General features: G+C 47.1%; 1 protein-coding gene across 1 annotated transcript in view; it reads left to right on the top strand.

Moving 5' to 3' along the window:
- RARA (retinoic acid receptor alpha) overlaps positions 1–27,438 on the top strand; it is a 160,985-nt gene that overhangs the window by 22,233 nt on the left and 111,314 nt on the right. Inside the window, exon 2 of the mRNA XM_083708785.1 lies at positions 24,705–25,195. Coding sequence (XP_083564911.1) covers positions 25,018–25,195 — 178 coding nt within the window. The 5' untranslated portion in view covers positions 24,705–25,017. The remainder of the gene's footprint in view (positions 1–24,704; positions 25,196–27,438) is intronic.

Below are 27,438 nucleotides of genomic sequence, written 5' to 3' on the forward strand. Positions count from 1 at the left end.
TACCTTTTAAAGTATTCCCTCTCTAATATCCCCTTCTCCCATAAATAGTCATCTGTAGGTAAAAGGGCTCTACCTACTTACCACTCTTGGCTTAAAATTATTATACAGTGGTACCTCGGGTTACATACGCTTCAGGTTACAGACTCCACTAACCCAGAAATAGTACCACGGGTTAAGAACTTTGCTTCAGGATGAGAACAGAAATTGTGTGGCAGCAGCGGGAGGCCCCATTAGCTAAAGTGGTGCTTCAGGTTAAGAACAGTTTCAGGTTAAGTATGGACCTCCAGAATGAATTAAGTACGTAACCAGAGGTACCACTGTAATTGGCCCGATGGCTAAAGGGTGTTAAGAGGCCATTTGTCCTCATTCTGTGACTTCACACAAGCTTCTCCTCCTCCCCTCCAAAGAAGTCATAGCTTTGCAAGAGGGCCTTTGGACTGATTTCCTGTTATTCTAAAATGATGGTTTCTTGGGACTTCCTTGTATATGGGTTGCTACATTGCCACACGAGTGTCACAACCCAGCAAAACAAAAGGGATTTCAGCTCAAGGGTGGTGTAGAACTGAACAGTGGATTCTCATGATCAGAAGTACAATTTCTTGACTAGGTCCTGCTTTGGTCAGGAGGATCTCATGCAAACCATTGACGGGTCCTGTCATTGTTGATGCCTGTTGAAGGAAGTGTCCTTTGGTCCAGGGCATTCTGGAGATAACGTTTTGGATATGACTGGTACTTAGACAAGGAACGTCTTATTTCCCTGGGAATGATAGATCGCTTGGTCTCTTGAGAACATAACAAGATCCTGCTGGATCAGGCCAATGGCTCATCTAACCCAGCATCCTCTTCTCACAGTGGCAGATCATCAGTGTTTGAAATTAGCCAGGTGCCAGGCACATTTTTCACCTGGCTCTCGACCACTTGCGGCCAAGTGAAGATGCCTGGACACCAGGATGGTGCCTGACATCTGCACGATCTGGAGCTGCATGCCTGGGGATCATTGGATCTGGACTGCTTTCATACACTTAATACCCCACCCTGTAGATTCCTATCCGTTATATTTCATCAGAAAAATGAGAATGAATTTCAGGGACCAAAATGATTTTTCTGTGCAGCCTGAGCAGGAGCAATGAAGAACTTTGTAGTTAATTGTTGTGGCTTGTCTTCACTTACCCCAGCTCACAGCTGTGAAGAATATCCCCACATTATGAATGGTCCACGTCACCATTAAGAAAAAGAGGTAGGCACACGGGCCAATATATATGTGGACTGTCCCTGGATCAAGGGACTTTTCTTCTTTAAGTTCTCAACGTTCTTAGCCTAGCTCAACTAGCCAGATGTTTAACTGATAATCGCCCTGTGAATATACAGCCATACCCCGGGTTGCGAACACTACGGGTTGCGCGTTTTTGGGTTACAGACTGCACCGAACCTGGAAATACTGGAACGGCTTACTTCCAGTTTTCGGTGCTCACGCATGCACAGAAGTGCTGAATTGCGTAACGCGCATGCGCAGACGGTTGCAGACGTGCCTCCCGCACGGATCATGTTTGCAACCCAAGGTATGACTGTAATTATTCTGTGAACTGCCCTGAGACCTGTGGCCATGGGGCAGTATAGAAATTTAATTCATCATTATCATTATTATTATCATCACCAGTCAGTCAGTCCATCATTTGAGAAATAAGACTTTAGAGCCGCCTTGCCCGAAAATGGCAACTAGACATTGTTTTGGCGACTGTAACCTTGGTTGAAGGAGCCATTTGGTGCCTAGCTTATATTATTTTGAATGTCTTAACACTGCAAACCAGATGCCTATGGGGAGCCAGCATGCAGGACCCGAGCACTACAACTTTCTCCCCATTTGTGTTTCCCAGCAACTGGGGTTCAGAGCATCCTTCCCTCCAACAATGAATGTAGAATCTAGCCATCATGGCTAGTAGCCTTCTCCTTTGCGAACTTGCCTAATCCTCTTTTAAAGCCTCGTGCTACTCCTGTGGGGTAACGGTTGCGTGCCAGCATGTGAACATGGCAAGCTGGTTGGACAGATCTTTGCCCCCAAGCATGACAGGAGAAGGAGCATACAGGAGTCCAGACAGGTGCCCTCCTTGCTGTTCCTTCTTACCTAGGGGGATGTAGGTTCACTCTTGTAATACAGCTTGACATGGATATGGAGCTGAGCAGCTCCCTTTTCCCCTGCCCCCCCTTTCCCTCCCATCACTTGGCCATTGTGACCTTTAAATGGGAAGGAGTAAAACTCGGCTCCTCACGCACCTGGGGGAGGCCTGAGCCAATGTGGAATGTTGCAGGAGTCATACCTGACTTGCACCTTTGTAGCAACCTGAAGGGATGGCAGAGAATCCAAAGGCCATCACGTCTAACCCCTCTTTCGAAGATCACATGTCGGCTCCCATCAGCGTTAGGACACACTGCCTGGGTCACGTTTTGTCACAAGCAAAGAGCTCTTGTCTGTGTGCAGGGATGTGCATGTGTGAACAGAGGGAGGAAACACAACAGATTGTATAGTTCCTGGCGGCTTGTGTGCAAGTGAGCTGAGCGACACCTAATCGGATAGGAAGTAACTAGGATAACAGAAATAGCCCCAACCCTTACTTGCCAGACCGAGACGATAAGATAAACAAACGACGCTCAACTGTACTTATTGCTTTAATCTACAAATAGAACCATCCCATCTTCAAGCCCCGGTGTCGATGGCGTAGGATGTGTGAACCTTTGGGGAAAGGGATTTCTGTAGAAAAATAAATCAGCATTTGAGGCAACAATAATGGTTGTTTGGAATGCAAAACTCTATGTGGATTCCCAGCCAGCACCGCTATTCTGTGGTTGGTGGGAGTTGTAAACCATTTTTGTGATGCTGTGGGGTGTGTGTGAAAACATCTGGAAGCCACCAGATTGGGTGGGATTATTTATTGCCAGATACATGATTTTGCTTTCTTAAGTTTCCTGCAAAAAGTTGTGGAAATCTTAAAATGATTTTATTTGTGCTCTCTTTTTTAAAAAATGCTGTGTGTCTTGACTCCTAATATTGTTTTAAAATATCTGACTGCTTTCAAAAGAGGGGGAGTCAAAAGATGGCATTCACAGCTCCATCAAGGCAGATGTTTAAGCAGCGCTCTGTATTGGGGACTTCGCTCTTGAAGGCTGGTACTATTTACATTTTTCATGTTTCTGGAAGCTGAAGGTATTTCCAGTGTGTGTTAGCGAGCGCAGAGGGACAACAGTTTGCTGTAATTAATCATAGCTAATTTCCAAATGCATTCTGGAAAGGGGGAGGGGTTCCCTCCCTTCACCCCTGCCATAATTAAGGCCAGTTTGCACCATATGTCACCAGTAAGGAGACTTCCTCAGGTTAGCTGTTCTCTGTCCTTTGCACAGAGGTGTCTTGTCTGCTCAGTTCTGCTGTGATCAGAGAGAAAGAGAGAGTGTTGGTCTTTCCACAGTACCAGTGAAGCAATACTGGGGCTGGTGTTGGGGATGGGACTGGGAAAGGGTGTGTTTAATCCTTCCTGAAAACCTTCTCCACGCCCCCAATTCTTTACTGGGTGCCTTCTCTAGGCATAACTTCAGAGCAAACGTTTCCAACATGCCCTTGCCTCCTAACCTCATCTACTTGGTTGCAAGCAGCGCTTTGTTAATCTCTCAATCTGGGGTAGTGGTGGGGAGGGAGAGATTTGCTCTGAGATAAAGTCTTTAAACCTAATGATAGTTAGGGCTGAAGGGTGGGGGTGGGTGGGTTTCTTCACCCAGCTGTTTCTTCTTCTTCTTCTTCTTCTTCTTCTTCTTCTTCTTCTTCTTCTTCTTCTTCTTCTTCTTCTTCTTCTTCTCCTCTCCTTAAATGTTTTCGTCCTGCCACTGGCAACAAGCGATGTCTCTATGTCTCCAGGCTTTGCTTTCCTCTGGCCGATCCAAATAGCACAACAAGAGGAGGTGTTGAACAAGCAAGGTTAGCCTTTGAAGGAATCAGGCAGGGGGTTGTGGGTAAGGATGCGCCAAGCTGGAACTGAGCACTGCAGCACAGTAGATGCCTTACATTGGGGGTGCATGAGTTACAATATTCAACCTGCTGCCATTCCTGGAAAATACTCATTTTGTGTGTGGAGAAAACTGATTCTTTTCACAGAACACAACAGCTGAAGAGAGCCTTTGGTTATGGCAAAAGCATGTTTCCAGCCTTTAAGGGTGCCCAAGTATATTTGAAAAGCAGCGTTTGAAATTTGCCAGGCGCGTTGGAGGTACATGCCTGAGGAGCCTGTTTTCATACACCAACAACACATCCTGTAGAATTCTATCCCATTATATTTTATCTGCACCATTGGAATGAATTTCAGGAACCAAAAAGTTGCATTGAAAAATACGACTTTCAAGCCGTCTGGCTCCCAAATGATAACTAGGCATTCTGTTCTGGCGACAGTAACCCTGATTCAAGGATCCATCTGGCACCTAGCTTATATATCTGAGTTTCTAACACTGCTTGAAAGTGTAGGGGGAGAATACCTAAGAATGCTAGGAAGTTTGATGGGGAGAGTGGGGTTTCCCAGTGGTCAGGGGGCAGAGTTTGCATGTCGCATAGTTTTGTGCAGGTCCCTGTGGTTAGTGGAAGCAAGAATGCATTATGCAAAATCGGGGAACACATGCTAATTTCTCCATCAGTTGAGAATTTTGTACATCGGCTGCAAAATTCAGCTTCTGTGGCGCAGACTTTAGGCTGCCTTGGCACATAGCATGCCCAGCAGTTGCAGAGGAGGAACAAAGAGTTGCCCTTGGGCAACTTTCCCACGCATGTTCCACATGTTAAACCGCCAGGTGTTGTTGGACCTTGGCTCCCATCACCCCTGATCACTGGCCAAGCCCCCTTCCCCCACAACACCATGATAATCAAAATGGTCATGCCCAGAAACCTCCCATTTTGATTATTCCTCTGCAACCCCACCTGCAACTTTCCTATAGCTTCATTCTGCTTTGGGTTGCTGACACACACGAAACATTCCATTTTGATACAGGGTTGGAATGGGGCTGCAAGCATCCAACAGCTCTGGATTTAGGATGGTGTGGGTGGTTCCCCCGAATAGGGTGTCAAGTAGAGGGAACGCAAAACTGAGAAGATCCTTAATTGAGAAGATCATTTGGTGGTGCCAAATTTTGGCCTTGCTCAGACTGCCCCTTCTTCTCCCTTTTAATAGTGGAAGGATGAGGAACAGGAGGGACATGGGGTTGGAAGTCAATGACTTGTGCAAAACTTTCCTGTGAGTTGGAACTCTGCTGAATATTACTAGTATCAGGAAGAAGAGGTGCAGTGAGCCTGGGAGAATTGGGTTTTCCCCTGCCCCCACTGGTTTCTCCTGACCCCCTTCTCAAGTTACCTGTGTACATTTTCCAGAATAGACATTAGAAGTATTTATGAATTGCTTTTATTCCTGAAGGCTACATACTACAAACACACATTTTTACATATGCAAAGAGGAAAAGCACCAATTAAACCAGAACAATGCAATAGATCGATAAAAACACCGTTTAAACCGTGGCAGTGCAATAGGTCGATGAAAACACCAATGAAACCATAGCTATATATATATAAAAAGTTAGTAACACAAAGCGCGGAAGGAGCTGGCTGAAAAAATGAGTGCTTTCTCTCTGGCGCGCATTTCATGCAACTCCACTCTGTCTGAGAGTTGGGCAGGAGAGCGCGTTTGCTTATCATCGGAGGATGGCATTTGTCTGCCGCCCTCTCCGCGCTGGCGGGCGGGCGGGCGGGCGCAATTGCGCGCGGCGGCGCGAGTGGGTTGGCGGGTGCGGAGCCGGGCGGCGCTGCCTTGCGCGCCGAGCCTTCCCGCCCGGGGAAAGGGCACGGATTCGGAGCGGCGCGCCGGCCGCCGCCTTCCCAGGTGGCCCCGAGCGCTGGTATTTACGGACCTATCTTCCGCTGCCCGCCGCCGCCGCTCGGCGTCTCTATTTATAACCGGGAAGCTGCTGCTGTTGCCATGTCGCTGGTCGGCTCCCAGGCAGATTGCGCCGCCGCGGAGCGCTCCTCTGTCCTGGAGCCTTCTGGCATCTTCCTCCCCAGCCCGTTACTACGGAGGGGGGATGGTTTTCTTCCCGCTCCCTCCCACGCCGAACGAGCCAGAAAAATGTATATGATATTCCTCCCCTTTTGCTTTCTCTCCGCCGCCTCCGCCCCCGCAACCGACTAAGAACTGGCGGTGGAAGTGTCAGCGGCTCTGATTTAAAGAGGTGGCCGGGCGCCAGGACGCCTGGGTTCTCTTTCCCAGCTATAAGAAGGGGAATTGGGTTTTTAAGTGGGGCGGGGGGCAGTGAGCAGGGGAAGGGATTTGGCAGCCCGGATCCTCTGAATAGCTCCGGGTGTTTTTTTGAGCGGATGTTGGAGCAAAACCCATACATTTCAGGGTGTTTCCCTTCTCTCCAACACCAAGTCTTTATCACACACATTTACCTCCATAAAAAGGTAAAGGACCCCTGACAGTTAAGTCCAGTCGTGAAGGACTCTGGGATTGCATAGGAAGCTCCTGTTACCCAATGCAACTCTCCCCACTTCTAGTTTTTAAATGCAGTGAATTAAAAAACAACTACTACTCGTAGTACTATGTTGAAATGTCTTTCACACCCATTGTCCTTGAATGTTTTTCTTCTTCAAAAAAAACAAACCCCTTAAGATTTCATTGTTTGGTAGGTTTGGGGGCCAGTGGCAAACTTTCAGTGACTCATTGGGTCTCACTTGAAGACATGCTATAGGAATCTTCCTCCCCCCCCCCCATTTTATAGATGGAGGGATGGAGTCTGTTTAGAACTGTGACTAGCCTAGTAAGCTTTGCATCTAAGGTTATCTGAATTTGTGACTCCACAGTCAAAAGTCCAAGACTTAATCCCTCTCCGAAGTACACTGACAGTGGGGTTGCTATATTTCATAAAGTGAAAATCCAGACACAAAAGTTGTTGAGTTTTTTAAAAAAAAAAATCTAAAAAGAAAGAAGAAGCTGCTGCTATTTTCAAGGAAAATCTAGACTTCTCACATGGGTTGCCAGATGGCCGGATTCTCCTAGACATTTCAGCGATTTCCACCCGGACACTGCTTCCAACTGCTGTATTCCGACTATGTCCGGGAAATTCTGCACGTATGGCGACCCTAAATATGCACTTTTCTATAGTAAACTGTGAAACATTCCTCTAAGAAACTGCAGGAGGCTGGTCCAGGATTTGGGGGTGGAGGGTCATCAGAGACCTAGTTTGAGTGAAGCAATTAACCCTTCCATCTGTTCCCTTCCTTGTAACTTTTGTGTCTTGAGCAGAAACTGCTTTTTTTTTTTTTTTTGGCAGGCCTTTCTCTGTAGCAACAAGGGCTAGAAGCATGCACATTTTAAAGCAGTACATAAAGCTATGCGTGTTCTGAGTAGCCCTGTGATCTTTGGGCTTGTGTTATAACTCTCAAATGATCTCAGAACTGAGTTGCTCTTAGAAAATTTGTCAATTTGGGGTCAGTGTGTGTGTCCGTGTCCGAGTCTCCAATCTTGTATATGCAGAGTCGCATTGATCCTGCTGCACCTTTCTATTCTCCTAGCTACAGCCCTTGGCATCAGAGTGTTTTCTCTGGGTGTGATCTTGAAGTAAATGAGAACTGAGTGAATAAAGTGTCCGCATTAACAAGATGTAGGCAGCACGGCTATCCCCAGAGAGGGAAGGAGTAATTACCTGTCCGTTCCTCCGCTGTTTCCCCCCTCCCTGTTCTCCTTGTTCCCCCGCCCCCCTCCCAACCGGCCACCGCGCACCCACACGGGCAGCAAACTGTAATCACTTTTATGGTGACAAATGTGGTTATTAAAGAAAATGGGTTAATCCGCCTCCCACGGTTGGAGGTGGCTTAGTGGGGATGGAGAAAGGGGGGGCGCTTCCTCCCAATATCAAAGGGGGCAAGCAGAGGGGATGGGGCAGGGGGATCAGTGAGTGGACAGCTTCATTAACCCCCTTGGTATGGCAGGCCAAGCAAAAGGGAGGAGGGGATTGGGTTAGTGCTTCAAAGAAGTTCACCTCTACTGTTTTCCCGCACGGTCCCTTTCTCTACCCGTGCGATTGCACGCCTGTGTGGCCTAAGTTCTTGCCTGTCTCCTTTGCACAGTCTTCAAGAGAAAGAAAAAAAAATTGCTGAAAGGAAGCTCTTTAGGAGGGGGTATTTGGGTGGAGGGCAAACCCCCCTCTCCTCCCAACACATTAACAAAGCCAGCCAGCTGGTTGGGCGATTGCACACAGGCTGTGTGTTTTGGAGGAAGGATGTATGAGTCGGCAAGGGACCTGATAGCCAGGCTTGGACAGAGGTTTCTGTGGTTTGAGGCCTAGGCCCTGCCCCGCTGCTGGATTAGGGGTGGAGGCCAGCCCTGCCTGTTGCACAATTCAGCTTGGCCTCTTGTTGCAAAGTGCGTCTTTTCCTTCAACAGATGTGCTGCGCACATCTGGAATTTCTAGCCCAGTGAAGACCAGCTCAGAGGCTTGTGGCTAGTGCCTGGTGATTTACCTTAAGGGGGAGGGGGCTGAACAGGATTTCCAGTGTTCAGTGGGGGTGGGGTGTAGCTCTTTCGTCTCCTCCCGCCCTTCTCCTGACTATGAGAAGCAGGATAAATTATGCAAAATGCGAAAACATATGCAACATTGCTTTGCATAATTTATGGCTATGGCCAGATTTGGCTTTTCTTGGCTGTAGTGTCAGTACTTCATCTGGACGCTATCTGGGTCAGCTGCTTTGCTATTTAAAATGTGTTTTGTCCAGTGTTGTAAATAGCCACTCGCTGGGGTCCCTGTTGGTGTGTAAGAACCATCCCAATTGTGTCAATTTTAAAATGTTGCTGCTTTTTAAAGTCACAGAGGACTAAAATAGGTGTGCGTGTGTTCAGGTGTTATAGTATACTTGTGCAGAATTATTTGCAAGTCTACATCAAGAGTGTAGCTTTAAAAAAGCTAGGTCACCCGTTTTATTTACCCTGTCTGCACACATCTATCTTGTGTGTTACTTATATGGAAAGAATGCCTAAAGAAGGCATTCTCCATTCCTGAGGAACCCTTGTTATGAGACGGGACCAGCTTTTGTTATGGACTATTTGCAAGAATTCTGGTGCTGGAGGAGGCTCTTGAGAGTCCCATGGACTGCAAGAAGATCAAAGCTATCCATTCTTAAGGAAATCAGCCCTGAGTGTTCACTGGAAGGACAGATCGTGAAGCTGAGGCTCCAGTACTTTAGCCACCTCATGAGAAGAGAAGACTCCATGGAAAAGACCCTGATGTTGGCAAAGATGGAGGGCACAAGGAGAAGGGGATGACAGAGGACAAGATGGTTGGATAGTATCTTCGAAGCTACCAGCATGAGTTTGACCAAACTGCGGGAGGCAGTGGAAGACAGAGGTGCCTGGCGTGCTCTGGTCCATGGGGTTACAAAGAGTCGGACACGACTAAATGACTAAACAACAACAATTTGCAAGAGGGTCAGTTTTTGTGGCCATATAGAGTTCTGGTACCCAGACTATAGTTCCTAAAAAATTGAACTGCCCCTGAAAACCCAAAAGTTGTCTACCCTTGCTTTTTATTTGTTGAACCACATCAGCCTTTGTCAACTTGGTGCCCTCCAGATGCAGTTAGACCTCCAGTGTTGTATGTAGCCCAGTGACATTCAGAGGGCATCAGGTTAGCAAAGTGCTATATATTGAATGTGTTAATCTCTCTCCTTTCCCCCACCCCAATCCCTGTGCATTTCTGACTGGGTTCCCTGCTCCTCGATGTCTGGTGAGGCTCGAAAAATATATACAAGCATTCTTGGGCATGTCTACACAACAGATATAAACTGGTTTAGCTTCCATGGCATCATTCTGAGAAGGGAACGGCTGCTCCGTTAAAAGGGAGAGGGGACTGCCCAAGATCTCTTTAACTCCTGGCACACTTCCAACATTATAGTCTCCAGGGCTCCCTTGGGAAAGCCAAGCCAGTTTGAAACTGGTTCAGGCTTGGAGTGCAGAAGTGTATGCTGAGTCTCTTAACACAGGGCTTGTCCCTTGCGGAAGCTGCACAATATGCCATAAACCTTGCTTTTTATGGGGTTCTTTTTTGGGGGGGGGTGTCAGGCTGCAGTAGGAGAGAGCAAGAAAGCACAGCAGAACGCTCCCCCCAGTGAAAGCTTCTTACTCCTCACTAGCCAAAATTCCCTTATACAGTGGTACCTCGAGGTTACAGACTCCACTAACCCAGAAATAGTACCTCGGATTAAGAACTTTGCTTCAGGATGAAAACAGAAATCGCTCAGCAGCAGCATGGCGGCAGCAGGAGGCCCCATTAGCTAAAGTGGTACTTCAGGTTAAGAACAGTTTCAGGTTAAGAACGGACCTCCAGAACGAATTAAGTACTGCTCGGTTGTTGTATTTTAGATACAGCAGTACCTCGAGTTACAAACGCCTCAGGTTACAAACTCCGCTAACCTGGAAGAGTTACCTCGAGTTGAGAACTTTGCCCCAGGATGAGAACGGAAATCGTGTGCCGGCGGCGCAGCGGCAGCAAGAGGCCCCATTAGCGAAAGCACGCCTCTAGTTAAGAACAGTTTCAGGTTAAGAACGGACCTCCGGAACGAATTAAGTTTCTAACTAGAGGTACCACTGTATATGCAGTTATGACCCCCCACCCGTCCAAATACCCATAGTCTTTTTCTTCCCCCCTCCTCCCAAAGGCATGGGAGGATGGGTGGGGCCCCGCCACCTGTCGCTTGGGCAGGATGGGGCGTCTGGGCCTCCTCTAGGGTAACCGGAGTGGCGCATTCTTAGCGGTAATTTTAGCTGCTTAGGCTGAGCTGCTCCAACAGGTGGAATTTCATTTTGTCGTTGAAAGGCCTGTTGTTGGGAAGAGGGAGTGTGTGTGTGTGTCTGCCTGTGCCTGCTTGCTTGTATCCTTGGGGGCGGGGGGGGGGGGGAGAGAAGGAAGAAATAGATATGCAATTTATTCTGAACATTAAGACCCCAGGGTAGGGGTGGGGAGCAGCAGGGTTGCCTCCGCTTCTGTGGCATGTTGGCACCCAACCCTCTTCTCTCTCTCTCTCTCTCTCTCTCTCTCCCTCCCTCCCTCCCTCCTGAGTTTCCTAGAAATGTAACAGCTATGGTGTGAGTTGCAGGCTTTTCTATAAGCTGCATAATTTCAAACAATACCCAAGAAGGGTCTGAATCATGCAGGGGAACATGTACATAATTTCTGTTTGGTTTTTAAATATATTTTGAAATGTATGCAAATGCACCTTCAACTGGGAAGGGCATTTTGCAGCAAGGTTTGCTTGCTTTTAATATAAAAACCATAAATGCAGGTGGCATCTTGGGAAAGAGGCCTTTATCTCGCACCCGGGACAGAGTTTCTCTTCTTGGATGGGACCTGTTGCGAGTGGTGGGCATCCTTTGTAAAATAAAACTGGGCGTCTTTTCCTTCAACGCTGTTTTATTCAAACACAGATTTATGTCTTTCTAACCAATCAACCATGGCTGCAACTCCTTAAGCAAGTTTACTCAGTCTTACTGAACTGAGCGGGATTTCTGTGAGTAAACATGTAAGACTTGAGTTGTAACATTTTAACTTTTATTATTATTTTGTCAAAACATTTTAATAGTCTTACAACATTTCATCAAGCAATAGTCCTTAGCTGCAGTGAAAGTGGGTACATTTTCCCTGTTGTATGTCACTTGCAAATACTATGACTGTTATACATACACACTGCTTTTTTTCTAAAAAAAAATGTTTAATGGTACTCTCATTTTCCTACTCATATTGAAATATTGTCCCTCAATGATTCTTAGATTCACAAAATGTTTAGGAGTATGCATACCCCTGCGTCTCCCCAGAAAAAAAGCACTGCATACACACACACACACATACACATACACACACTTCGTTTATAACCTTAAATACATATTTTGAAAATTTTGGTTGTACCCGCAAACATCTTAATCACTTGCTTCAAAGTATTTATATCTCCCTTTCCCACTCCTTTGTCCCCAGTGCAGCTTATTCTGTAAAGCAGTTAACCAGCAATAATTAATTACGTAGTTAATTTAAAATGTTAAAAAAATTAAATAGTTATGAACAATATAAAGCTTCCTTAGCAGTATAAAAAAAACCAAAGCTAAACCCAATACTTAAAAATAACAATAACAAGAAAACTGCAACAAGAAGAAGCCAAATTATTTATCACACGTTTGGGAAAGTAAGATAATTTCCTAGGGAATTTGAGGATGACAAAGCAGAGCACCTGCCTCCATTCATTTTCTACCTTGTGCTTTTACCAGTCCATACATCCTCACTGCAACATTGCCTTTTAGTTGTGGCTCCCACCTGATTCCTTGTACATCCTTCTTACAGTGGGGCAAGGAGAAGACACAAGTAGCAGGCACCCTGGTTTCTCCTTTTGGGGTGCTGCTTATCTTTGCAGAATCATAGTCACACATGGCGCTTTACAGAGTCACCTAAACAATCGTTTTCGAACAGGGCAGTTCCTGCTCCTTTTCTCTCCAGATCCGTGGGCTGGATTCTTGTGCCTGGAGGCTGAGTTTTAACATCTAACACTTCCCTGTAAACCTTGAATAATAAATTAGTAGCTTTGGTATCTACAAATGCCTAAAATCTGCAGGGGTGTGCCTTCCTTGCACAGGGCCTATGGTTGTTTATCTGCATCAAATTCTGGCATGACTGAAGGGGGGGGGGGGGAGAATAGGAAGGTGTTGCAATTAAAGGTACCTCAGTTGCTGAAGGTGAACCCATGTGACCTTTTCTGGGGGGAGAATTGGTTGTGGGGAGTGCGAAAGTAATGAAGGAATATGGAAGTCAAAGTGGACAAACTGATTCATCCTATAGCTCTGCCTGTCTGGCCTAAAGAAAAGCAAGACTGAGCCCTGTGTGGTGAGCAAAACAGAAAAGTAGTTCTGTAGTGCAGTTTTGAAAGAGGGAGGGGAGATAGTTCTGTGGCATCTTAAAGATCAGTACACTTATGGCATAAACCTTCAACTCTTATCTGCTGTCCACTTCATTGGTTGTATGAAGTGGTGAGCCTGAATTATAGGTGTACCAGTATTTACACATGAGTTTTTGTTTGTTTTTTTGCTGTGGGGTGGAAGGGTTGTGAACGATACAAAAAGCGAAAGCATAAAGTCCTGGCAGTGATAACTAGAGATTGAAAGTTAACCTTTCAAATAACTTATTTTATGCTTGCGTGTTACGGTTCACACAGGTATCCTAAAGCATTCCATCATTTTATGTGGGATCTTTTGATTAATTAATTAATTTTTTTCTCCCCCCCCCCCCAAACGTCAAGTTTAGACACACAACACTTGTACAGACAGAGGCACACAACCACACACTTCCTTCTGTGGGCACAACCATCCTGGGTTACTTCATGCCTAGCTTAACATTTTTAATAAGCGATTTGGTTGGTATGCCTGCTGAATGGAGCGAGAGTAGGGGAGGCTTACAGACTTCGCTTTTTTGCCCCACTGGGGAAACCGAATCAAGCGAGCTTTCTCACCCATGTGTCTGTCTGTGTGTCTGTCTTCCAGGCAGATGCCAACTTCCTCAGCCCTCTTGAGGTACCCAGCGAAGCCAGGTTCCCCTTCTTATCCTTTTACCCTCCTGTGAGCCAGTTGCGAGAGCCATGTGCAGAGGCCTCGCTGGGTGGGGGTGGGCAGAAAATCCGGAGTGATTCATGCCCTATTCTCTCTCTCTCGGTCACCCTCCCCCCCTTTCAGGAACATGACTATGACTCAAAGGTTGCCGCTCAAAATGCCACAGAACTGTGGGGCACATGCAATAGTGTCAACTCATTTTCCTGATCTACCGGCTCGTTTTTGCGTTTGGGCGTTGGTGTCCTCTACTCATAAACTTGTGGCATTGTGGCCGTGCATCTTTTACCTCTTTCACATTTTTTTTTTGGGGGGGTGTGTGTGAGCCACAGTTGTGTTTCATTCTTGGGGTCCTTGGGTCTTTCCTCTTCTCCTCTCCCCACACACTGGCGACGGTCGCGTGTGAGCCCAACCCCAAGAGCAAGAAGGAAAACCGCAAAACTGCGACCACACATCAGATTTTCATCATACTTCCTGCCTTGTCCCCAGTTCACACTTAACGGGGAAGTGAGCGGCCAGGAAAAAGGGGGGGGGCGGGTATGGCGGCAAAGAGGATGGCACTGTCATAGCAACAAGTTTATAATAATTATTGCGGTGTTAGGCCTGCCTTATCTTTTGCCAACTGAATACTCACTTGCCAAATGGCCTCTTCAGCTCCAACTTACATGGGTCCCAGGCTCACAGGCATTAGCGTCAGAACCCATTTATCCAGTGTAAAACAGAGGAAGTGGTGAGAGTGCTTTTGGGAGAGTGCAAAGTGCCTTACCACAGCAGCTGGATGCAGATTCGAAAGGCATGTTGGTTGGAAATCAACCTTAGTCAGGTTTTCAAGGTGTGAGAAAGTAATGTCTCTTCTGCCCCACCGTTTACCAGAGGATGAAGACTAACCCTTGATCTTAGTTTGCTGAAGTGGATTGAGGTTATTAACAACAACAACAACAACAACAACAACAACAACAACAACAACAACGTTATTATTTATACCCCACTCATTTGCTTGGGTTGCCCCAGCCACTCTGGGTGGCTTCCAACACATATAGACACTGCTTTTTTTCTGGGGGGACGCATGGGTACACATACCCCTAAACATTTTGTGAATCTAAGTTTGGCCTCATTGAGGGGCAATATTTCAATATAAGTAGGGAAATGAGAGTACCATTAAACATTTTTTTAAAGAAAAAAAGCACTGCATGTAAAACATCAAACATTAAAAACATTCCTGTACAGAGCTGCCATCAGGTATCTTCTAAAAGTTGTGTAGTTCTTTATTTCCTTGACATCTGATGGGAGGGTGTTCCAGAGGGAGGGCACCACTGCCGAGAAGGGACCATGGTGGTTGCTAAAGGGAAAGACCCCAGGGCTCACGCTTGTCAGGCGTAAAAAGGCACTGTTATAACAGCCCTGCAGAATCCTGGGAACTGTAGTTTATTAAGGGTGCTGGGAGCTGTAGCTTTGTGTGGTCAGCACCCATCACAAGCAATGGTTTGCAGGATTAGCGGTGTAGCTGGCCGTTTGGGTGCCAGATACAGATACAAGCCCCATGCTGCTGTTTCTGGCAACGCAGAGCCTGCAGGTGCCCGAGCCACTGTGTCATTCCCAGAAGAGATGCATGGCTTGGGTGCACTGCAGACCCCACGTTAAGTGCCGCCCCCCGCAGCGTGGCGCCCAGCGCCACCCCACCCGCCTCTGCCCAGGATTTTCCGTGACTGTCAGAAAGGTGTAATCGTGCTTTAGATTTGTGGTGCAGATGTGACTCGAATCCCAGATGCATGAGGCCCCCAGAGTCCTGCAAAAGAAAGAGATGAGGAAGCAGCTGCTGTTGGTGGTAGTAGTGGCACAAAGCGAGGAGCTGATATTGTGAGGGAAACGGATTCTCTGCATCTCAGATGTGCTCTCGTAATCATTGCAGTTCATCCAGGGTTCTGATTGCTGGCATTGGCCAAAAAAGTTCTGGGGCTTGGCGCCTGTGCTGCTTAAGTACCAAAAATCGAGCCAAGTGGCTTCAGGTTGAGATTGATGGGCCTTGTGCGGTTTGAGTTTATATTTTTGCTCTGTGGCCCCAGACCCTATCTTCACCTGGGCTGGTTAATTCTGTCCTCCCACAGGCCATCTTATCAGCCTCTGATAAACACAGAATCTGGTGGATGTCATCCTTGGAACCAACCTCTCTGCCGGGTTATGAGGAGAAGTGAAACTGGGCAACGCTGGGAATCGAAATCAGCAACGGGGAAGTTGCGGGTGGGCACGCTCTGGTTTCAGGCCTGACAGGAAGTCCTTGGTTGGCATCGTGTTTGGGGTGTGCCAGGGTGGGTGAGGGTGGCAGCTTGTTTGTCCGGCAGCTGCTTTCAGGGCTCACAGGCCTAGGGTATGTTCTGATGTCCCAGTGAGGGGGGCAGGTGTCTTAGAATTTACCCCTGCAGTTCTGAAGTGAACCTCTAACTTCCTGAGCACATGGTCTAGCTTTTACCCTAGTTATTACGAAGGCTCCCAATATTTTTAGGCCAGATTTAAAAACAAAAACAAAAAAATTATCCGTCTCTTAGCTTTTTAAAAGCCTTGCAGCTGAATCATAAACACACACTCTTGGAAGTCAGTCCTCGCTTGAGCTACAATCTCTGTTCTTTTAGGTCTCTGCATGGCGATTAATATAAACTCACTGCCACCACCATCGTCCCTCTTAAAACCTCCTCCCACCTTGCAGGCCTCTCCAGTCACATGTTGTCTGCTTTCCTGCTCCTTGGAAGTGCCACTGTTCCTTGTCAGGCATAGAATCTGACTGTGGGCCAGGCAGCCAGAGCAGCTATTTACTTGAGGTTTATACTCTTTCATAGGCACCAACTCCTTGGGGCCAAGGGGTCTTTGCCCCCCCTAAAATATTTGAGGGTGCTGCTCTACCGCCCCTCCCCAGTTGATGGGTATTGCATAATGGAGAAGGAGTCCTTTGGTATCCATGCAGGCTGAAAGTATCTAATAATTTCAAGTGTGCTGCTTTCAGTCTTTGTATGGTAGAAATCTAGTTATTGGGATCCCCACTCCCCCCAGTTATAATTAATAATATTGGCAATGTGACCTAGTTACCTCATTTGGTGCCCATGTTCCAGTAGCCCCTGCAACGTAGAAGGATTCACAGGTTCCTCTGCTGGTCTCCCCTTGAGGAAAAAAGATTTTTGAAATTGCTGGTTGTTGAAGTCACTCTTAAACATTTTGGAACAGAGATGAGTGCAATATGAAACCAATATTTGCCAGACTGGGAAGTAAATACCAACCATTTTGTCTTTGTGTTTTAATTCCCCTTGCTTAGGCCAGCACCTGGGAACAAAAACACTGATTTCTCCTTTTCCTCCCCCTTCCCTTTTCTTCTTTCTTTTCTTCTTTCCTCTTTGGGCATACACAAACCCCACAAGTGAATTATTGCATCCTTCATGCTTGGCTGCAGCTCTGCTCCCATTCTAGTCTCTCATCCATTACCAGGGTGGCAAAAGACTTCCACAGATAGACCTAGGCATTAAGCAGTCAAGCTATTGCCAGTAAGGGTGTGTGTGTGTTTGTTTGTTTTCCAAGCAATACTTGCGAAAGCACCAGATTTTCCACATGCAGATCTGTCAGCTCCCTGTAGATTTGCTGTCTGGAGGATAAAAGCAGGTGGGGGAACCAAAACAATGGTGTCAAATTGCTCGTCCCCACTTGGCTGCATCCATAATTTTTCACCAAAATGTTGGTTCCACCTGAATTCAAGGCCGGCGTTTCTAAGTTCTAATTTCTATCTGATTTCTGAACCTTTGGAGACCTGTCTGTTTTTACAAGCAGAGGTTGGATGGGCCTTCTGTCATGGGTGCTTTCGTTGAGATTCCTACATTTCAGGGGGTTGAACTAGATGGCCCTTGTTTGGGGGGGGGGGTCCCTCCGAACTCTACAATTCTATGATTCTGCATATTTGGAACTTGACAAAAAAAGGACACACACTTGGACCACAGGAGCAATCATTCCCACTGGCAAAGACTGCTATAACTTGGGGCATGAACAGCCCGAGAAACACACAAGGTATGAGAGAAGGTGATTCTGACCACAATTTAGGCAATAGCAAATGAGTCAGCCGCTCTGCCCTACTGAGGGCCTGAGCTTTCTGGCCACGAAGCTGCTTTCTGCCATATTTTTTGTGTGGAGAGTGCCAACAGGTACCTGATAAAGCCTTCAAACTTTACATATGACTCCCCTCTCCCACCTCTAAAACCATAGTAGTATGTCTGCAAGGGAAGTTTCCAAAGACTACGTAGGTATGACTCACCTGGAAACCACACACACAGCAATGGAGCATGGGCGAATGTCTGGTTCTCTGATTCCGTCCCCTTTCACTTGGTGATGGGCAAGTTGCTATTTCTTATGAGAGCAGAGGAAACCCGTGGGCAGTTTTCTGTAAAATTCTTAGAATCAGAAGGATGTGAGTCTTCAAATAGTGGCTGCTGTCTTGAAGGTAATACTACGCACTTACTTGCCTGTCTGTCTGCCCCTGCATACCCATGCCATTCATCATTTGTGGCATATGCATAGCCAGATAAAAGGCAACCCACTCTCATCTCAGACCAGTTCATCAAAGCTTTCCCCACCAGCTTGTGTGGAGGAGACATTTCCTGCTCCTCGCAGGTGAGTATTTATTTAAAAGTCTGAGCCAAAGCATGGTAGAATGCCCTGTAATGCAGATCCCAGCCTCATGGACTCATTCCTTCCCTGTGGTGGCTCTGAGGTCTCTATAGACTCTTTTGTGACATTCTGCAAAGTCTTGTGCTTTGGGGAGGGAGGGAGAGAACAACTTAAGTATTTTGCACACCAGTGTGAAACAAAAACGAGAGTCACTGCATTTGCCAAAATGATTCCAACTGCAGAATCTGGAGTTCCTGGGTTGAGAGGGGTGGGTGGGTGTATAAGTGTGTGTAAAAATGAAGAACTCCACTCTTCGGGAGTGTGAAAATCAAGGCACCCAGTAGCTCCTGGCACCTCAGAAAAATGAGCCCAACAGCTGGCATCTAGGTTGTGGGCAGAGGGCAGGAAGCAGGTTTTTCCTCCTCTTCGGAGGAACATAGAAAATGCTGTTAGCCCCTGCTGCATTCCTGCCTTAATCTGTAGACAAGGGCACCTGTATGCATTGTGGGTACATTGCCTCAACACCAAGCCACCACTTGTAGTTGGTTGCAACTGTGAAAACGTTGGGAGTTCCAAAGGGGTGCTAATATGATTTAACGTTTTCCCATTTTAGTCTGTTGCAGCAAAAACTGCAGAGTTTTGTGGCACCTTCAAGACAAATTTATTATGGGATAAGCTTCTGTGGACCAGAGTCTGCTTCATCAGATGAACGGAGTATTATTCTGGGATGGCAGGCACATATACACATGATGCAGGGGGCAGGAAGAGAGAGGTTGGGGAAGTGGAATGTAGACAATCGTTGGCATCCGTCTGTCTTGGGGGACAACAGAGGAGTGCACCTTTGGGGCTGAGGTCAAACTGTTGGAAGGTTGCAATGCCTGCTGTGGCTGTAGAAACCGTTGCTGGAGAAACATGTTTTGTTGCAGCTGGGGCAGAAGAAGGTGTCCCGTTGTGGTGTTGCAGATGCACCATGGCATTTCTTTTCTCTGTGCAACGACTTAAATATATGTAAAATGATAACCACCCACAAGGCGGTGTTGATGGTAACGTAAACCCTCCTGGCATTGGTGAGAAATGGGGGGCATTTATCTGGGGACCTGTGCCTTTGCCAGGGTCCTAGGACAATGTCTTCGTCCTCGCTCAAGAATTGTGAGGTGTGGATATTTATTTATCCAGAACATCTATAGACACATGCCACACGAACCTGCATGCGTTAAAGCATTCTTTGTGGCGGTTCTGACCACCCAGGCAACCAGACGTATGGCCACACTGTGCAACAATGGTGGAGAACCTGTGGCCCTCCAGCAGCTGTTGGGCTCCAGCTCTCACCATCCCTGCCCATGGTGCCATGTTGGCTGGGAGCTGCAGTCGCAACAGCTCCTCGAGAGCTAATGGCTCCCTGCCTCTGACCTGCAACCACATGGAAGCCAAAGGGAGCAGTGATGCTGGAGTAGCAATGTCAGGCTTACTGCTTGGGCAGAGGCCGCAGGCTGGTTGTCCATGCCATTTGAGCTGGCACATGGAAAGGTTTTTTTAATTAAGCGTCTACCAGCATGTGGAATGGGGCTGTGCATTTCCAGCTTCTCATAGGCCTTGTGCCAACATCAACAACTTCATCGTGTGTCCCAGGAGCAGCAGTTTGGGAGTGGTGTATGCATGCATGCAGTATTTTGAGAGGAATGGTAAAAATATCTTAGGACAATTCATGATTAGGGAAGAGGGGAATATGCCCCCTCCCCCAGTGGTTGCTTCTATGGCATTGTGCCCCGACGAAGCGTCTTTGCAATTACTTGGGCCCTGTTGGGGTGTCTCCTTTCTTCCAGATTGGCCTGCAATCCGCTTTCTAGTGCCAGGCGAAAGACACACTGCAGCCAACTCTCCTGCTTGGCCAAAGGGAGGAAAAGCCTGTCTTGCAGCAGCCCTCCTACCCCAGGCCAAAATGTAAACCTTTGACGTCCTGGGAAAGGGGAGAGTTACTCTTATGGAAACAGTTATTGTCATTTCCAATGTGTGATCCAACCCCATCCCCCTTTAACTGGGAGTACAATCCTACACACCCCTTGGAACGTCTTCATTCACCTAATGAATGATTTTAATTTTTTCCCCACCAACTCTTCTGCAAAATGTTTGATTTCTCCCTTCCTTTTATACACATAAAAGTGTAAGGCTGTTGTCATGCTGCAGTTTGTGTGGCTGCCAATAGGGGGCCGCACCAAGTCCAGCACAGCAACACAATGGCAGGCAGGTGAGCAAGCAAGCAAGCAAGCAAGCAAGCAAGCAAGCAAGCAAGCGGGGAGGGGGGAGGGGGGTAAACTGCCCAAGCAAGCTGCTCAGCAGAAGGGGAAGCACTTCGGAGGGGCTGTGGGAATAAGTGAAGGGGGGGGTGAAGTGTAAAGGGAGTCAAGTATAAAAGGAGGAGGGGTTGGCAAAGGGGTAGATAGGTAGGTGGGGTTGGCGAATAGAGGGAGCAGAGGTGTAAACCCCTAGCTTATGATGGCACTGGGACACTTACAAACGATCTCACTTTCAATACGGTCCGTGCCTGCGCATGTTTTGCGTCTGGTGCGATACTTCATTTTCAATCAGTGCATGTCCTGTAATTTCCTGCTGGAGCCTTGTAACTTTTTATACCACAGGTGTTTCGGTTTCTTTCCCCCCTCCCACTTTTATTGCGCTGTAACGCAAGAACGCCCCTCCAGACGGCAATAATGTAGTAATACTGAGAAAGCATCGTGGAAGAATTAAGAAAGTGGAACCCAGTCTTAATCCACCTGTAATGTACTCTTGTTGTGTCAGTGACATGTTGCAAAAGAAACTTGAATAAAAAACCCAGACACCCACCTTGGTGGGTAAATTATGTTTTTTGTTTAGTTAATTTTTAATTGAGATTTTTCAACATAAGATACAGTTTAAGCTGAACTAATGTAAAGAGAGAGAAGAAACAAACCAATAAAATTAAAAATAAGAAAGGAAGCAAAGAGAGAAAGACAGAGAGACTGTGTATATGCAGTGGTACCTTGGATCTCGAACCTAATCTGTTCTGGGAGTCTGTTCGACTCCCGAAACGGTTTGAAAACCAAGGCGCGGCTTCCGATTGGCTGCAGGAGCTTCCTGCACTTAATCGGAAGCTGCGTCAGACATTCGGCGTCTAAAAAAACGTTTGCAACTCCAAACATTTGCTTCCAGGTGTTCGCACACACTTCCAGGTGTGCTGCATTTGGGAGCCGATTTGTTCGGGAACCAAGCTGTTTGAGTACCATGGTAATACCAAAATCTCTGTCACAATTATATCTTAACCCTTATTCTACACACTGAAGAGTGAACCCTCCCGCTCTCACCTGGGAGCTTCCCCCTCTTCCCTCAGCCCCATCCCTGAGTGAGCCCCTCTGGCCTGCCGCTCATGCAAATTTCTCCATCCTCTGCCCTTCACCTGCCTGTGTGTATCTTCATTTATCCCCAAATATCAATCTTCAAAAACCAAAACATACATGTAAATAGAGTTAACAGAGAGCTAGCATTAAAAGTCACAGAAAAAGCAAGATTAGGAGAGAAACAGAATTAAAAAGTCAGCCTTGCGATTCTCTTTCTGCTAATTATGTACATAACAATTATTCAAAATATTTAAAGTACGCACTCCAGAGGGAGATTTTAGCTGGATTAATAAATGTCCTTAGTGGGCAAATTTGTGTTGGGGTTGTAATTGGGAGCATGCAGACGGTGTGAGGTGTGGCTGCCTCTAGCAGAGCTCTTTTGGTACAGCAGAGTTGGGAACTGGGCAAGCCCCAGATCCATGGGGCCAGAGTCTGTTGGGAACTTCTCCTTCATAAGCACTGTTGACATTAACGGGGGCCATGCAAGATCTCCTGTTCGTTTCAGTGGGACCCGAGAAGGAGAACTTCCCAGCGGGGCATGCTAAAAATGAATGGCAAGTAAGCCCACTGGAAACGACGCGTGCTGTTGGAAGGCCCATTGCAACAAACATGGCAACTGCAAATGCCCATTGACATGATGGGTCTTGATTTAGAAGCTTTAACTAAACCAAGGAATTGATTGCTTTCCTGGTGCGTGGTGCTTTGCCATTTCATATTTTCTGCCTCTGGCACCAGAATGTTGTGGTCCTGCCCCGATGGGGTGTGTATATACATAACAAAATATTAAGTGTGCAGCAGCATGATAGAGTACGTCTAGGGCAGAGAGGACCCCCCCTTCTATTCAAAGTCTTCCATAGGAATCGGCTTCCTCCATCTGCTTCCTTGGGGAGGGGGGGAAGGTAGGAGACCTTTTATTTTGTTTTTCATTAATCAGCATTTCCCTTAGTGGTCTGCACTCCATTCTCTCTCCCCCCCCCCTTTTCCCGGTGATTTATGGTTCGGCAGGGGCAGCAGGTAGCCAAACCTCCCGACCTCCAACTCATTTGTCTGGAGGGGCTGGGCCACCTGTCACCTCCTGTCAAGGGAGAGCAATAAATGGTCTCCTGTGGTAATTACCCACGGAGGGGAGGGGTGGAGATTGGGTGGTGGTGGTAGCCGGGCCTGGCTGGGCGGCAGAGACCAAGGAGGAACGGCACCCAAGCTTTGGGGTGCAGGAAGAGAGTCGTCTGTATGTGGTGCCCGAGACCAGGGTGCAAAGATCTCTGCCCTCTTCTGGATTACCCTCTCAGATTTGGCCAGAGCTGTGGTCCAGTTGCTCTTCTGCACCCCCTCCCGATTCCCCTGTCCCCCCTTGGATGGGATGACAGAATGAAAGGGGTCTTCTTTCTCCTGGTGTGTCTGTGAGGTGGCCTTGCTTCTGCAGACGTTGTCGGAGGGGAAGTTCCTGCCTGGGCGGAACAGCAGAGTATAGGAGGACATGGTGATGTTTGCTCACCAAAACTCTCCTCTCAGTGCCAGTTTACAGTGCGTTGTCTAACACTTATCTCTCTCAGTCCTATAGAATTCAGTGAGGGTAGGCTGCTGCCATGTAAAGTCAACGGCAGCACGTGTATTGAGGGAGAGTGTGTGGTCATTATTCTGGATCAAGACAGAGGAAAAGCACAGCAGAGCAGAGAGATACCAAAAAGGCGAATCTGATGTATCAACAAAAATAGCAGTGGGGCTTACGTTAGATTAAACACTTGGGCCCCTTAGATTTTATTTATTTTGCACTTAGCAGCATAAGGGGTGTGTGTATAGGAACATCAGAAGCTATCTTTTACTGAGTCACACCAGTCAATTGCTTAATATTGTCCACACTGACAGTCTCTCGTGTGTGTGTGTCACCCCAAATATTTCTACAAGTAAGGTAACATAGAGTCTATTTTATAGAATCATAGAGTTTGAAGAGACTCTGTTATGGTTCATGCCTTGAGTCCTTTCTATCATCTATATCTATCTATCATCTATCTATCTATCTATCTATCTATCTATCTATCTATCTATATCTATCTATCATCTATCATCTATCTATCTATCATCTATCTATCTATCTATCTATCTATCTATCTATCTATCTATCTATCTATCTATCTATCATCTATCTAATCTATCTATCTATTTATCTATCTATCTATATCTATCTATATCTATCTATCTATCTATCTATCTATCTATCTATCTATCTATCTATCTATCTCTATCATCTATCTATCTATCTATCATCTATCTATCTCTCTCTCTCTCTCTCTCTCTCTCTCTCTCTCATCTAATCTATCCTCTATCTATCTATACTTAAAGTTTTTAGAAACAAATTCACATGTGTTGTCTTAATTAAAATGCACGGATTAACTATTTTTGCCAGACAATATCTGAACCAATGTAGTATCTTAACAGCAGCTAATCATGAAGGCCATGGACTGCCTCCAGTATTGGGGAAGACAGTTGGGAGGGCTACAGCACTCATGCCCTGCTTGGGGGCTGATGGGCCACTGTGGGGTCAGGATGCTGTCCAAGATGTGTCTTTGGATCGGATACCTTCTAAATCATGATGAACTGCAACTCCCATCAGTCCCAACCAGCATTACCAATGGTTAGGCCGGGTAATGGGAGCTTTGGTCCAGCAGATATCTAGAGGGCTCCAGAATCTGATCTACAGGGAAATGCAATTCAAGATACTTAGAATTGGGTTGCCTTGCATTTATCTTTGAAGTAAAGCAAGAAGGTGATCTCTAGCTGGTGCAAAAAAAGGGGGGTTCTGGGGGACCATTTCTGCATAATTGCCAGAGGTTCCCACCAGTGTGGCGCAATGTTGGACTAGGGCCTGGGAGAGCAGGGTTCAAATCCCCACACAGCCATGAAGCTGACCTTGGGCCAGTCGCCATCTCTCAGCCTAGCCTGCCTCACAAGGTTCTTGTGGAAGAAAAGGTAGTTTGTAAATGTAATAAATACGAACATACATGCAACACCTGTGCCTTGCTCACTTTTCATCCTTCTGTGTTTACAGCTCTGGCTCTGACTCTGGAGTGATCCTGTTTGCCTTCCCCTACATGCCCGCTTTGGAGGGCCTGACTCAAGAGGGAACTGCAGGAGATCCCCGTTGAATCCTCGGCGCTTGCTCCTTCTTGCTTGAGCGGTCAACCCGCGGACGGAACGTGCTGCGTGCCCCTGCCTGGCCCCTTGGAAAGGGGAGGCTGCATTGACACCGAATTGAGTCGTTGGCGGTCCTGGATGAATAAGGCTTCGATGGCGATTGCTCCCTACTCAGCCCCTATGTGAATCCCTTTGCCCAAGGATCAGGCCTGCGGAGTGTACCAGCCATGGCGAGCAACAGCAGCTCCTGCTCCACGCCGGGGAGCGGGCATCTCAACAGCTACCCAGTCCCACACTATGCATTCTTCTTTCCACACATGATCGGGGGCCTTTCGCCTCCAGGAGCTCTGCCAGGGATGCAACACCAGCTGCCGGTCAGCGGGTACAGCACGCCATCACCAGCCAGTAAGTACCCTATGGTCAAGAGTCGGGCTGGTGGGCGCAATGTGTGCAATGTGAGAGAGATGGATTTGCTTGGCGCAAAGGCAACAGGTTTAGAGCAGCGGGGGCCAGTTTTGAAAGCTGCCATGCAGCATTTCGCAGAACGCACCTTTCTTTCCCTGTCTTAGTTTGGTGGGTTTTTGGGGGGGGAAAAGCTGGCTCTGTGAGTCTTCTAGGAGGGACAGCTTTAATTTTGGGGTGGGGGTGGCGAAGTAAGCTTATGCCACGCTTGCGTCACCAACATGCGCACACATGGGCTGTGCATGCAGAAGGTTCCAGGTTCAATTTGCCAGCATCTCCAGATTGACAGGTGTCAGGGTGATGTGAGAAGAGCTCTGCTGGACACCCTGGCGCATTGCTGCCATTCAGAGTAGGGCAATACTAGCTTAGCTTAGATGGGCAAATAGTCTGACTTATATAAAGCAGTGAAACTTCGCGCTCTCTGGCCTCCAGAGCACTTTTGCTACTTTTTTAAAAATTGTTCATGATTCTGGGGTGAGTGCAGCATGGGGAAGACAACCAAGAGTTGATCTGTAGCTGAAGAAACGTGTGTTTCTTTAAAACTTTTTAAAAAAGAAGTGGATAGCCCACTTGGCATGTTAGGAGAGAGGCAAGGTCAATTCCAGTATTCAACTTACCAGAATGTTGGTCTTCGCAAGGGTAGCCGGTGTGCTGCCCTCCAGATGTTGTGGACTACAACTCCCATCGTCCCTGATCATTGGCAATGCTGGCCCAGTTTGAAGGAAATTGTAGTTCTCTATATTTGGAAGGCCAGAAATCTATAGTGCAGGTTACAAAACCGAGTGCGTGCTGTGTCTTATCTTAAACACTTATTTTTACTCTTCGTAGAATGGCCATTTCTTTTGGTTGGTTGTAGCGTTCTTCCCCTTCATCTAGAGACCCCGTGAAGTTGTGTCTTGATGCTGCCAGGCCTCTACTAAATTTGGCATAAAAACATAACGCAAAGTTTTTGAAGCTTGGCGCACTTTCTAGCTTTTGAAAAGAGAACGCTTAACATTTTGGAGTTCTAATCTCTCTCCCCCTCCCCTCCCCTCCCCTGCTTTAATGTTTACCTAAAAATTGAGATTATAACAGTTGAGCTGTTTCAACATTCGGAAATTAAATAACAGCAAACTTTGCCAGCTTGTCCATAAAATCCACAGTCATGTGACTTGACACACGCCCAAGCTCTTCTAACACGTTCAGGAATTTTTTATTTTGACTGTGAAGCGTGTTTGATACTCCATTAAGTTTTGAAAACAAGGTTCTTTGGGCTTCTATCCAAGTTTCAGCACCAAGATACAATAATTGATGTATTATATGCATATGAATATTTGGGCAGGCAGCCCTGCTAAACATCTTGACACTCCCATGATTACATATCTATTTATCACATTTTGCACTCCACCTTTCCTCCATGGAATGTGAACCAATGTTGTGAACTGACAACAACCCTTCCAGGTAGGTTAGACTGAGAGTCAGTGACTCACCAAGTGAGCTTCATAGCTGAGAGACGATTTGACTTTGGGTTCCTCCACCCAAACCAGTGCTATAAGACAATGGTTCCCAATTGGTGGTCCGTGGACCCCGGGGGGGGGTCTGCATAACCCACCCAGGGGGTTCTGTGGCACATACCCATCAACTGTATGGGACATCTCATTTTGGGGGCGCTCCAAAATGTGCAAGATCGCAGTGTCCAAAAACATACGTTTTGGGGTGCCATGGTCTCTTGCGGGTCACATGAATTGCACGGGATGCTTGTCCAAAAGGACCCGCCGTCAACTGTTGCACGACAAATGGACGCTGCTCCTCTCAATACCAGGCCTCTCACCTGTGCAGTAAAATTGTGGAATACACCTCAGAAAAGGGGTGCAGAGCAGGCTTGAGCTCTTCTAGATTGGCTTTGTGGGGTGATAGTGCTGTCAACCCCACCCCGGGACAACCAGGCGAAACGCGCTTGCCTTCTATGTCCTCGCAATTGACTGCAGCATCTTGCTTGCTGTGTGTTAGACACAGTGCTCTGCTGCGGAAGGAGGAGTTGGGGGTGAGCTGAGCAAAAGTGTGGAGGGAGATGGAGATGGAAATGAGGTCGAGAGTGAAGTCTTGAACTTCAGATTCGTTTACCATTCTATAATATTAACAAAGGGACCGGGGGGGGGGCTGTGGGTTAAACCGCAGAGCCTAGGACTTGCCGATCAGAAGGTTAG

This window comes from Podarcis gaigeae, assembly GCF_964106915.1.
Source record: "Podarcis gaigeae genome assembly, chromosome: 13".
Classification (NCBI taxonomy): Eukaryota; Metazoa; Chordata; class Lepidosauria; order Squamata; family Lacertidae; genus Podarcis; species Podarcis gaigeae.